Here is a 13,478-nt window from a genome sequence, read left to right as displayed (position 1 = left end):
AATGGGCTGTGAAGCCCATTCCACAGATTCTCTCTGGAGCCCCGGAGCCATGTTGGAAGCTCCTGGAGGGCAGGGAAGGGAGGAATCATGGCGGGGGGCAGTTCTTTCTTTTCCCTTGCAGAAGGAGAGAGAGGCAGAGCAGAGAAGGGCTGCTAGCCCCGGCCTCAGAGAGGAAGGAGCTGGGCTTTCTCTAGCAAAAGCTGTCCGTCTCTTTCCGCAGACGCACCCAACACAGACGGCGTTCTTGTCCAGCGTCGATCTGCACACGCACTGCTCCTACCAGCTCATGCTGCCAGAGGCCATCGCCATCGTCTGCTCGCCCAAGCATAAGGAGTGAGTCTGGGAGTGAGAGGCACAGGGAGATATCCATGGAGGCCGGCTCCCCACCTCCAAACCTGCTCTGAGGCCTGGCCCACAGGTGGCAGGAGTCAGGGAAGGGCTTGGGTGGGACTGCGCCCTCCCCTCCATTTTGTGCACATGCCTGAGACAGCACTGACTGAACTTGGAGTTGGGAAGCCGTGGGTTCAAATATGGCCTCCGACACCTACTCGCTGGTGACCTTAGGCAAGGGGGAAGGAGGGAAAGGAACAAACATTTATTAAGCCCCTGCTACATGCTAGGCACTGGGCTAAGTGCTTTACAATTATTCTCATTTGATCCTACAACAACCTGAGAGGTAGGTGCTATTATTATACACATTTTACAGATGAGGAGACTGAGACAAACAGAAGTTAAGAGACTTTCTCACACCCCACAGCTAGTAAGTGTCTGCATTCATATTTGACCCCAGGCCCAGTGCCCTTTCCACCGTGCCCAGCCTCAGTTTCCTTTTCTGTAAAATGGAGCAGTTGGTCTAGGTGATCTCTAACACTCCTTCCAGCTCTAAATCTGTGATCCTGGGAGCCAGCAGCCCTTCACTGTCCATCCCCTGCCCAGGCTTACTGATTTTCCCTCTTCTCCCTCCATGCATTGTGTTCCAGCCAGATTGTCTCTCTTGCTGTCCCTCAAACTTGCCATTCTATCTCCCACCTCCTTGCCTTTGCATGGCCTGGAATGCACTCCCTCCTTACTGCACAAGTTTCCTTCAAGGAAGGCGCTCAGGTGTCGCCTTCTACAGGACGCCCTCCCTGATCTCCCTAGTTGTCAATGCTTTCTCCCTCCTAAAATAATCACAGGCATCTTTCCTCTCTGCGCATGTTCATTCTCACCATGGAATGGGAGCCCCTTGAGGAGTGGGGCTATTTTTCATTTTGTCTTTGTACTCCCTCTACCCAACGCAGAGCCTGGCTCGAGGCAATGCTTGCTGAGTTGGACTGGATCAGATAATCATGGCAGCAGCCCCCGGAGATCTTAGGGCAGATGTCACCATTGCCAGCCATGGATGGTTGTGGCCACAATGGGTGCTCTCTTCTGAGCTGATATCTTTGAAAAGAGAGGAAGCAGGAGCTTCCCTGGTCGTTCCCCCCAGGGTCCCCTTAGCCCTGCTCTGAAGTCACCTTCCTTCTACTCAGTCTGTGAGACTCTGAGCTCCTGAAGGCAGAGACTTTGTCTTTGCTATTGTTTCTCTCCCCAGGGCTCAGCACAGTGCCTGGCAAATAACAAACACAAGAAAGGCTTGTTGTCTGACACAAACAAGCCATTCCCTGCCTTCAGGCAGCTTCCATTCCCCTGGGAATATCCACAACACGTACCTCTTAGTAAATGCAGGATATAGCCCTCGATCGTTTACTGAGTGCCTTCTATGTGTAGACACTAGACTAGGCGCTGAGGATCAAAAGCCCAAAGAAAACAGGCCCCTGCCCTCCTGGAGTTTACTTTTTAAAGAGGGAGGCAGTGTGGGCATAGATAAGTCTGTTTTCTCTTGTTCCAGTACTGGCATCTTCCGACTCACCAATGCAGGGATGCTGGAGGTCTCAGCTTGTAAAAAGAAGGGCTTTCACCCCCACACCAAGGATCCCAGGCTATTCAGTGTAAGTAGAGTACTGGTTCATTTCTGGAGGAACGGAGGCCAGGGTGCTGGGAAGGCCTGGTTTGAATCTCACCACTGACACTTTCACACCATATTCTTTTTTTTTAGGCAATTGGGGTTAAGTGACTTGCCCAGGGTCACACAGCCAGTAGTGTCAAATGTTTGGTTTGAGGCCGGCTTGGAACTCAGGTCCTCCTGACTTCAGGGCTGGTGCTCTATCCACTGCGCCACCTAGCTGCCCCCACACCATATTCTTGATCAAGGGACTTTCCCTCTCTGTGTCTCAAGCAACTCCCTATAGAACTCACTTACTACACCATAGACAATTTGCAATCTGTTTTAATAGAGGAGGTATTCACACTGGGAGTTCTCCATCCTCAGCAATTCAATATGGCACAGTTGTTCATTGGTGTGGACGGGTCTCATCGTTCACGGTTTATACAACCTTCTGCTTATTTCTAACCTAGTGACCCCCAATTAGAGTCAATTAGAGGTCTCCACTTCCCCCATTCTGACATGGTGTTGATAGGTGACTTCAAGGAAACACAATACTAGATGCTCTAACATTATGGAGGAGAGTTAATTCCATGGTTGAACTATTTGACTCGTATCTTGGGACCAAAGATAATGTAATATAAGGTAATGAGGTATGTCAGAGTGACCCTGAGCAAGTCAGTGCTCTCAGCCACTCTCTAAGATGCAGAGAAGGTGCTGGCTTACACCGGTAGAGGGAGTGTCCTCCCCTGGGAGTTCCTTATACCAATAAAATCACAGGTCCAGTACCTGTCACTTTGTCTTCTATAGTGTCTATCTCAGCTTGGGGTCATCCGTAAATCAGAGGAGTGTACAGTTTATGCTTTTATCTAACTCGCTAATAAGAATGCCAAACAGCCCAGGGCCAAGCCAGCGACCCCAGAGCTATCCTTCTTTTCATAGGCCCTCTGCTTCTTTGTGATTTGGGGTAATCTCAGGTCGCATGGAGGTGGCCCTCCACTACGGGACTCCGTCTGGTCAGCACAGACACATCTACTAACACTGCTCAGGTGGAGGACCAACCCCCACCCACACCATTTCACTCCAAGGCTCTTTCCTCCTCATCAGACTTTGCCTCTTTGTTTTCCCTCTGCCCCCTCTTTTGGTAGAAATAAGTGAAATAGCTTTTATTTCTAGTGGTTGTAAGGAGAACACCCACATCATACTCACTCCTCTTCCACCTTTACTCCTCCATTGAAAACCAGCCTGTTAATGAGTCATTCTTGGGTCAAAATCCAGGGTTCTGTGCAAATAAGATCAGGTGATAAATGTTAAAAGAATATTTACCTAATCAGATATTTCAGCCTTTAACAAATTGCTCTCTCCTCTAGACATGCAAGCATGTGGTGGGCCAAGACATAAGCATCACAGTGCTGGACCTGAGGTGATGAAGTTCAAAGACAGACGGCATCCCAATGCCCTTGCCCCTGTGGACACACAGCTGCTGGATTTTCTTAAGATGTTTTCAGAACTGATATTTTATATTTATACCTTTTAGATCAGATGGTTTGATATTTATTGCTTTCACACATTTTGCTGTTTTCTGTTGGGAATGTTCCAACTCAAGATGGAGCTTATGGTGACAGTAAACTGGAATCTCCTTGGGTACCAAAAAGAATAAATCGAGTTGCAAACAGCAACATGGTGATTGGGGTTTTCATGTGCCTTGTCAGAGCTTTGGGGTTTTTCGTGAGGTCTCGGACTTGTCCCCATTTCCCTGGTAAAGTGTTAAACCAAACAGTAAATGAAACTTTTGAGTAAATATTCTGAGCAGACCTCCCATTTAAGGCATGGGGAAGCTCTGTGAAGACCCTGCCGCCCTTCTGATATTCAGTCTCAGCCTTTGGTGTGTCCAGATTGGAGCATAGCTCACGATATCCAAAGGCTGAACAAAGAGACAGTCCCTTTTTATGGACACCAGAAAGCATGAAAACTGCAAACCTCATCAAGTAGTGGGCTTTAAACAGAAATGAGGAGGGAAAGGGAGAATGCTTGGGGGAAACGGTAAAGCCAGATTCTGTAGAACCACAACATTGGCATTTAAGGGGAGAGATCAAGGAGGAGGTGCCATTTCTGAGAAAAATGCTTATGGCCTCAGACGTTTGTATAACCACGCAAAGAGGATGGTTAGTCGGCAGTTTATCAGTCTTTCAGTAAGCGATGATTAAGCATCTGCTATGTTCCAGGCACTGGGCTAGGCACTACAGCTTTACCTTCCACATCGAGACTTTCCCCATTGTGGTTTCGATATATTGAAGGTCATCATAAGAAATTAAATGGGAATTTGAGGGGGAGTTTTGTGAAAGCTGCAGATGACATAACAAGGCCAGCGGACAACACATAAAAAGTTTGAAAACTCAGAAATGCATAAAGTAGATGTATAGTGTTATATAATATCAATATGGTTTATCTTTTAATACCATAATAATTCAGACCTCTGGTACAAAGGGAGGACCAAAAACTTTTATGCGGACTTTCTAGATCGAGGGGGCTCCATGCCCCTAGCCCCCATGGCGTGGAAGAGAGAACTGTAATAAGCAAAGTCACCCTGACATTTTAAAACAAGCAGGTAAATGTGAGCTCACAGCTATCACCTACCAAAGCTTGGGGAAATGGGACTTGTGAATACAATATGGTAATGGAAGGGTATCCCACGTTCAATGAAAAGAGTGGGGGAGGAGGGCTGCATTGAAGACGAACATGCATGGAAAGCCAGGATAGCGCTGGGAGCACAAGAGTGAGCCTTTGGGTGAGAACCAAAGTGCTTCCTTCTCCAACAAGAAGAGGAGTGGGGGGTGGGACAGATGTCTGTAAACGGAGACTTTGGCCCTCTGGGATGGCCAGCTTCCAAGCCTTTAATGGGCCATTATGTGGTAGAGGGAAGAGGCTGGTCTGCTTAGCCCCAGCGGGAGAACTAGAACTCGGCAGAGGCTGCAAAGAGGACAGTGTAGGGCCAGTTTAAAAGGAAAGTTCCTAGTGATCAGAGCTGCCCCAAGTGGGATGGGCGCCTCCAGAGGCAGCAGGGAAGTGGGATGGACTGCTCTCAGTGGGGAAGTGGAATGGGCGCCTCCAAAGGCAGCAGGGAAGCGGGATGGGTGCCTCCAAAGATGGTGGGACCTTCATCACCCAAAGTCCTTGAGCAAAGGCTGCACAGCACTGGCAGGAGAGGGGTAGATGGGACAGAGTGGCCCAGCTTGGAGGTTCTTCACCTCACTTCTGTGTGCCATGCACCCCTTCTCGGTATCATGCTTTTAAACTAAAATCCATAGGATTACAAAGGAATCCAACTATATTGAAATAGTTATCAAAACATTTTTGTAAAACCAAGTTGATGAGCTTTGGTTAGGGTGATGATGATGATGACAGCTAGCATTTATATAGCACTTCAAGCCTTCCAAAATACTTTAGTTATGTTAATTCATTTGATCCTCACAACTACTCTGTGAGGTGAGTACTATTATCCCCATTTTTCAGATAAGGAAACTGAGGTGGGGAGAAGTCAAGTGACTTTTTCAAGGTCACACAGATAGTCTCTGAGGCTGGATTTTAACTTTGCACTAGACTATCTCTAAGGTCCGTTCCAGCTCTGATAATCTGTGAGTCTGTGACCTAAAATCTGAGACTGGTGAGAAGATAGTAAAAGAAGATTTCATTGCCCTGAGGTCATGTATCATTATAGCCAGCTACCCTGACATCTGTTGTAACGTTTTCTTGGGCATTCTCCCGCCAAATATTAGTTGCAAGTTTTTAAAAATTATTTTATTTTATTGTTTTGTTTTTGTTACCTCTGATTCCAAATCTCTCCCTCTCCCTTGTAGCAAAATTAAAAAGAAAGAGGGGAAAAAAGCAATTTAGCAAAACCAACACACCAGCTCTATTTGACAGTGTATTACAGTGGGTCTCACCCACAACCCTCCACCTTTATTCAATGCAAATCTGGAGTTAGGATGAGCCACCTTTACATTTAATACACATAGGAAGCTTTCTGCATCTTCCAAAGAATAATTTTACCATTTCACACAGAGCAAAGTAGCAAGAGTGTCATGAGCCCTAGACCTAGAATCAAGAGACTTGAATTCACATCTGGACTCTGCCATTTTCTACCTTTGTGCCCCTAATCCCTCCCCCTCTCTGGGACTCAGTTTCTTCATCTATATAATGGGAGAGTTGGCCAGCCCTGCTGAGTAGCTCTCTTCTCCCACTTGACCTCCCAGGTGATTTCAAAGGCTGGCCTGGGTGCAGGCTGGAAAGCTCAGGCACTGAAGGGGGCAGAGAGCCCCGTACTCCAAGGGCTCTTTGGAATGCCGTTTCCTTGGTTTTCAAAGCCCCTCAGAGCTCCCTTCCAGGACACAGATCAGGCTGAATTCTCTGATGTCCTGATTACATTTTGAGGAGGAAGGTTTTCTATCATGAGTTAAGCCAACAGATACCACCTAGGTCGGATGAGCTGGTTGTTGAGGTCCAATTCCTCCAAGTCTCCAACTCTCAAAGCAAATTGGGTGACACTGTTACTGTGCCTAGAACTTGCTGTGACCTGAAAGCAGCTGAGAGCAGGCCAGCAGCTGGAGAGGAGACAGAACAAGAGGCCTGACACAAATTAAGTGAAAAGCAAGAACATTCTGCCTCATGGTTTCCAGAGAAGCCCAAAAGGAAGGTGTAGAGAGGCAGTTGGACACAGCGCCAGCACCCCTTTGGAAGAACCAATTAGAAACAAGTTGGCCTCACCTAGTAGGGCCATTATCTTTCCAGAGAAGGGAGTGAACATCCTGCTGCCTCTGGCAACTCCAGTTTTCTTCTTTTAAAAATGTTCTTCCTGTCCTGGAGCAAAAGTCCCTCTGGGGCCCTGCCTCGAGTCTACCACAAAAAAAGAGGACATCTTTTGGCTTTGTCCCTGGCGGGGTGGAGGAGAAGGGACCTGCTGTCATGACCTAAGTTATTTCCTTCTTTGGGAATCTCCCTGGGCTTCAGTTTTCCTACCTGGGGAGTGTGAGCACTGGACTAAATGACCCCTGAAATTCCTTCTAGATTTAGAGCCTATGCACTTATGTATTAAAAAAAAATACCATTTCAAACATAGCAAATGGCTAAACGTAACTGAAAAGTAAGAGATGAGATGAGAGAGAGGTCATTTCTAAGGGGAAGGGTCACGAAAGGCTTTACAGAGGATGTGAAAGTTGAGCTGACGCTTGAAGGAGCAGAAGGATTTGGAAAGGCAGAGATGAGAAGAGTGTGTTCTAGGCATAGGAGGTGAGAGTCCACTGAGATAGGAGATGGCATGTGGGGGAGAGAGAGCCAACACTCCACCTCGGTAGCCAGCATATTGTCGTGATGGCCGAAAAATTATCGTCATGGCTGGTACAGTGGCATAGTAACTGCACACTTTCATGATGGTCGACACACATTGTCCTGATAGCTGGCACCTTGTCATGATGATGTTCTGCTGGCTGACGGATCGTCACAATAGCTGGTGCGCTGTACTGATAGCCAGCGCACCATCATTCTGGAAGATGTGTTATCACAGCCAACATCACCATGACGGATGACCCACTCATAGTAACATTGACAACATCTGGCTCCACCTTCCAAAAGGTGAAATACTGGCCAACTCTACTAACACGAAATCACCTTCCAAAGTACAAAACGAGGGAGGTGTGACTGGGTAAGAGTTTGTCTGAAAAAGATCTGGGGGAACAAGTGGACCGCAAGCTCAGTATGCATCAGTGGTGTGATATGGCAAACAAGAAACCTAACTCAATTCAATTCCACAAGCACTGATTAAGTATCTGTGTGTCAGCCCTGCTGGAGGTGCTGGGCTCCCAGACAAAAACGAAGCAATCCCTGCCTTGGAGGATCTCGTGCTCTGTGGAGGTGAGACGTTTTCACAGAGAAGTCAATACAAAATGTATGTAAATGTATACACCTGCTAGGGCAGGGAACAGTGCCTCCCAGGAGGAGCGGGAAGTGTGCTTTGCAGGCAACGATGCCTGAGCAGAGCCTTGAGGACCTCGGAATGCTGCGAGGATGAGGGGGGCAGGGAACAAGCTTGTGCCCAGGCCACAGAGGGGGCAGAGGGAAGCTGCAGACAGGCAGCGAGCAGAAGGCAGGCCCGCGCGGCCAAAACAGGGACTGAATGAGGGGCACTAATGTGGAGTCAGCCTGGAGAGATGGGCCCGAGCCAGCTGACAAAGGGCTTTGGATGGCGAGGTGCATTTTACCCGAGAGGCCAGAGGGAGAGGGAAGATCAGCCCCGAGTTTTAGGAAGTTCTTCCTAGCATCTGTGCTAACTTAGCTTGCGTGGAGAGAAGCATGCTGCCCAATTTGGGGGGAGGAGGAGAGAGGGGGTCGTACCCACTGTCCTCTGCCCTGGTCTTCCACATCTGGAGTGCCTTGTTTGATTCTGTGGGCCACATTTGGAGAGATCTTATGGATATTTAGAGCGTCCAAAGAAGGACAACCAGGACAGACAGGGGTGTGCTGCAGCTAGCTTGAACAGAGCCAATTGTTAGATTTTCAAAGTGAGCATTAACACCCAGAAATCAGCCAGTGCTACAAATCAGGGCTTAATGCACTGTTTTGTTGGTTACCTGGACTTAATACAGCAATGGAGAAAATGATAATAATGCAGATTAAATTTAAAAGGGGGTCATGTCTACTTTTTTTAAAGAGAGCTGATTGTTAAACATTTACCAACACACCCCTGCCTCCAGATCATGTCATATAAGGGTTGGTGATAGGGACTGGTCACATTTAGCCTTGAGAAGAAAAAGTCCAGGAGACATGACTGCGCTAGAAAAGTTTTTGCCAGACTGTCTTGCAGAAGAGGGAATAGACACCTGTGTAGGCTTCAAGGGCAGAACCAGGAGTCCTGGGTGGGAGTTGCCCAGAAGCTGGTTCCAGCTCAATCTCAGGAAGAGCCTGTACAGGGAGAGCCATCCCCAAGCACGAGGGGTCGCAGGGGGCCGCCCCTTCTGAAGGTCTCCCAGCAGAGGCTGACGGCCCCTCCGCAAGGATGTTTGAGGGAGGTCAGGTGACTTCCCACTCGGAGTCAGTCATGGAAGAAGAGGCTGCCCAGAGAGCCCCGCTGAGGTTCCATGATGTACTCTGTCTGGGTGACCTTGTGGCTTACAGCAACATGCAGCTGCCGGGGAGTCGGAGCAGAAGAGGTGGAGGGTGGGAGTGACCCAGGGGGGATCAGCAGGGCAGGAAGAGGGGAACAAAGAGAAGGCCAAGAATTTCAGAGTGGAGGACTGTCCTCTGTTAATGGGGCTAACTATACGTTCTGTAAACTGTTTAGGATAGAGGGGAGGCCAGAATGTGGATTTGGACAGGGAGAACAGAAAGGGACTTAGGGACCAGAGATCTCATTCTATCATGGAATCTGGTCCTAAAAAGGATCAATGGGTTGGGAGTTATGGGATCTGCACTTCCCTCGAAGGGGGCTTCAGTTTCCTCAGCAGTGAAAGGATGGGTTTAGGCCAGAGGGCCACTGAGTCCCTTCAGCCTTGAAATTCTGTGGTCAATGAAAATAAAATCCATATTTACTAAGGCCATATGGGTTGGGTATTTTTAAATGGAGGGTTTATGGAATTTTTTTTTAAAAAAAACAATCAATGTATTTGAGAATGACTAATAAAAAGCTAGTGACCTTCAGTCGATTACCTGAATTCCTGGGGTGAGCATAGTAGCAAAGTACTGAGGTAGTGGGTTGTGAGCAGGCAATGATGTGCAGTTTGGGAGCCAGAGGACCCAGGTGACCTTCCTGGGCCTGTCAGAGAGGGAGGGAGAAAGAGAGAAAGAAGGAGGGAGAGAGAGACAACAGAGACAGAGAGTCACATGCCAGGGACATTGGGGACTCTCCCTAAGGCACGAGGTGCCTCCAAGGCCAATGAGGCTGATTCCACCAGGGAAGGTCTGACTTGACCTTCACCTCTGACTGACCCAGAGGAATGGGGTGTCCAAAAAGTGATCCAGGAAGAGTCTGCCTGTTCCAGTCACTCAGGCCTCAGCTCAGAGATGCCCCAAGGACCTGGGTTCAAATTCCCATCTGTGTGTGACCTTGGGCAACTCACAATCCCTTTCCTGGCCTCAGTTTTCTCCTCTGTAAAAGTGTCTCTCTTCCAGCAGAGCATCTCTCCAGCTCTGACTCTGTAACCTTATCTGTTTGCCTTCTGGACCAAACAGAGCACTTCACTTGTGAACCATGTCAGGGAAGAAGATGTTCTTGCTCTGAGAGGCTCAGAATTCTTGCCTTAGTGAGATGATGCCTACAACAGGTTTCTGTCTCTTGCTTTAAGGATTGCAAAGCCCTTTAGAAACACGACTATTGTGTTATTGCATGTTGCTGCATGTTACAGATGAGGAGACTGTGGGTCAGAGAGGTTAAGTGATTCAGGGTCATATGGGGTGGGGGGATGCTGGTAAACATTTAGCAACCGGCTCTAACCCAAGATGTCTTCAGCTTTCCTATTCATCATTCACATTTTCTACATCACTTTCTTAAGTGTCTAGACAATCACTAGGACAATAAGCCCTGAGATGTAGCATTCACCCATTTTCAGGGTGTAAATGCTCACACTGAATACTTAACAATCGGCTCTCAGGATAAGCTGACTCCAGCACCCCTCCTGCTTCCCTCTCATGCTGTGGGCTCCTGGGCCTCCTCTCTTTCTCCCCCTCCCTAGCCTGAGGCCCCCCACTAGACAGCAGAGCTCACCTGCTCATGTTAGGGGCCTGCTCCTGCCTTTCTCCTCGCCATCCTACCACCTGCTCCTCCTCTCCACAGCTCTGCCCCCTCCCCACTGCCAGGCCCCACCCACCCCCTTCCTTCCCGGGGACACATTTCCTGAGCTCAGATGCCACCTCCACTTTCTACACCACCTTTTCTACCCTCCCCACCTGCTGTCCTTCCCCAAACTACCTTAGATAGATTTTATCTACATCACATATGCATGATTCTGCCCCCTTCATATGGAGACAGAAAAGGACATTGATGCAAGGAACACAGAGACAGTATGATAAAGTTGTAAGAGCTCTGGATTCCGGAGACTTGGGTTCTAATCCTGCTTCTTTCGCTTCTGCCTCTCTGGCCTTGGGCAAATCACTTAACCTCTCTTGGGGCAGTTAGGTGGCGCGGTGGTTAGAGCACTGCACTTGGAGCCAGGAAGACCGAGGTTCAAATCCAGCTTCAGACATTTACTCGCTGTGTGACCCTGGGAAAGTCACTTAACCTCTCTGTGTCTTAGTGTCCTCAGTTGTAAAATGGGGATAATAACAGCACCGACCTCAAAGAGTTGTTGTGAAGATCAAAGGAGATATTTCTAAAACTCTTATCACACAGTGCCTGGCACTTAGTAGGTGCTATATAAATGCTTATGCCCTTCCCCCTCCCCTCAAGGCCTCAGTTTCCCTATATGTAAAATAGGGGGGAGGGAAAATAGATGCTGTCTAAAGCCCCTTTCAATTCTAGATCTCTGCAGCTCTGATCCTATAAGAGCAGCACGTGGAGAAAGCTGTTTCGAGGAAAGGGCAATCAGGGCCAGCTGAGCTTGACTTTATTGCTCTTTAGCGCCCTCTACAGGTTGAGATTAGGGAAATGCCTCAAGGGCTTGACTGCATTGCCCTCTGCTGCCCTCTCTGGCTTGAAAGGGGATAAGTCCTCAGAGCCAGGAGAGATCTCTGTAGTTCTCTGCCTGAAGAGACCTATTTCTCCCTGATACTATTTAATGCTGTTTCAGCAGCTTCCAGCCAAGGGAGCATCCCTGGAAAGCTGAAAGCAGGCTTCAGGCTCAGGACTGCTGTCTCACTGAAAGAGCATAAGGCTGCTCTTTTACTAAATAATAATAGTAATAAACAACTAAGATAACATGGCTTTGGAGACGCTGGAGGAGCAGAGAAAAGGTTGCAGCATTCAGTGAGAGAGAGGAGAGGCTCACTCCAAAGGCACAATGCCCAGCAGATGACAGGACTGAGGGACCGCTGTATCCCCAGTGCCAGGCACAGAGGAGGCACTTAGGAAAGCTGATTGCTTGGTTCATCAGGCCTGGCACAGAGCTCTGGCAGCCCCATCCTGGTTTCAGCTCTGCCCATCCTTAGGTTCTAGCTGTTTTAAACATGGAAATGAAGAGAATTTTAATGGAAACCAGAGAAACTTTGAGGTGGTGCTACCTAGAGGAGGGGTCAGAGGAACACTTCCCTCCCCTGGGGGAGGCGGATCTTCTATCCTCAGCAGCCACAGATTGAATGAGCTCAGTGAACAGTCAAGCTCACAGTCCGATTCACCCAGGCTCCCTTCATGTCCTTGACACTCCAGGGCTGCATTTGTCATCCTTTGAAGGAACTGACTCAGATGTAAGCAATCTGATGACTTCCAGACATGGACGGCAGCCAGTTCTCGCTCCTCTAGGAAAAGGTAGTACAGTATAGTGGTTTCACCAGCAGCAGAATTCATTACTTTTTTTCTGCATCAAATTCCAGCACAAAGAGGGTGTGACAGCCATGTGCAGGCAGGAGTCAGAGCCGACCTCACCCTGGTGCTTTAATGTTTGCAAACTGAGTTACATTGTCATCATCATCATTGATTTTGATGCAGCACTTAATGATTATTGATCTCAGCAACTGGGGAATAAGATATACAGGCAATGGGGTATAGAAATTGATCCTGCCCTACAGGAAAATAGAAGACGAAGGGGATAAGAGGCAGGGTGGTGATAGAAGGGAGAACAGATTGGGGGAAGGGGTCCTCAGAATGCACGCTGTTGGGGTAGATGGGGAGAAAATTTGGAACTCAAAATCTTATGGAGGTGAATGTATAAAACTGAAAATCAATCAATTAATTAATTAATTAATGATTATTGATCTTGTGTCATCTTCATGACAGCTGTGTGAGATCAGAACTGAAAGCACGGTCATCAGATCCTACCCTACTATTGCTAGTAGTGTAACCTTAGACAAGTCACTCCTCCCCCACCTCAGTTTCATCATATGTAATATAAAGGGTTTGGGGTTGGCCATGTCTAAGGTCTCTTCCTTATCCAAATCCCTCAGTCCCTTTCATATCACCAGTATGTCTGGTTGTCTGTCTCCCCCCTTAGACTGAGCCCCTTGAGAACAAGAACTGTCTTTTGTCTTTGTTTGTACCACCTTAGCACAGGGTCTAACTCAAAATAGGTGTGCAAAAATGCTCATTGACTGACAAAAAAGCATCAGTTTAAAAAGAAACAAAACAGCTCTTTTTGTGGTGGCAAGCAATTGGGAATTGAGAGGATGCCCATCAATAGGGGAATGGCTGAGCAAGTTCTGGCATATGAATGTAATGGAATACTATTGTGCTACAAGAAATGATGAGCAGGCTGACTTCAGAAAAACCTGGTCTGATGCTGAGTGAAGTGAGCAGAACCAGAAGAACATTGTACACAGTAACAGCCATGTTTTTTGATGACTAATATTGCTCAACTTAACCCTTCCCAGCAATACAAAG

At 47.9% G+C, this 13,478-nt stretch overlaps 1 protein-coding gene across 5 annotated transcripts in view; it reads left to right on the top strand.

Moving 5' to 3' along the window:
- The window catches only part of STAMBPL1 (STAM binding protein like 1), a 40,117-nt gene extending 36,475 nt beyond the window's left edge, over positions 1-3,642 (top strand). For 2 of the 5 annotated variants that reach the window (XM_020973614.2, XM_020973615.2), the window contains exons 9-11: positions 221-333; positions 1,871-1,970; positions 3,334-3,642. In XM_020973614.2, the coding sequence (XP_020829273.1) occupies positions 221-333; positions 1,871-1,970; positions 3,334-3,390 (270 nt within the window). In that variant the 3' untranslated portion in view covers positions 3,391-3,642. Of the gene's footprint in view, positions 1-220; positions 334-706; positions 1,971-3,333 lie in introns of those variants that run through there. The other 3 variants (XR_013485140.1, XM_078150704.1, XR_002321887.2) reach the window with 3 other exon arrangements.
- Positions 3,643-13,478: the final 9,836 nt, after the last annotated feature.

The sequence above is a fragment of the Phascolarctos cinereus genome, unplaced genomic scaffold (genome assembly GCF_003287225.1).
Source record: "Phascolarctos cinereus isolate Bilbo 61053 unplaced genomic scaffold, phaCin_HiC Scaffold_3;HRSCAF=262, whole genome shotgun sequence".
NCBI classification, from domain to species: Eukaryota; Metazoa; Chordata; class Mammalia; order Diprotodontia; family Phascolarctidae; genus Phascolarctos; species Phascolarctos cinereus.
The sequence above is the reverse complement of the archived record's forward strand: the minus strand, read 5'-3'. Positions and strand labels throughout refer to the sequence as shown.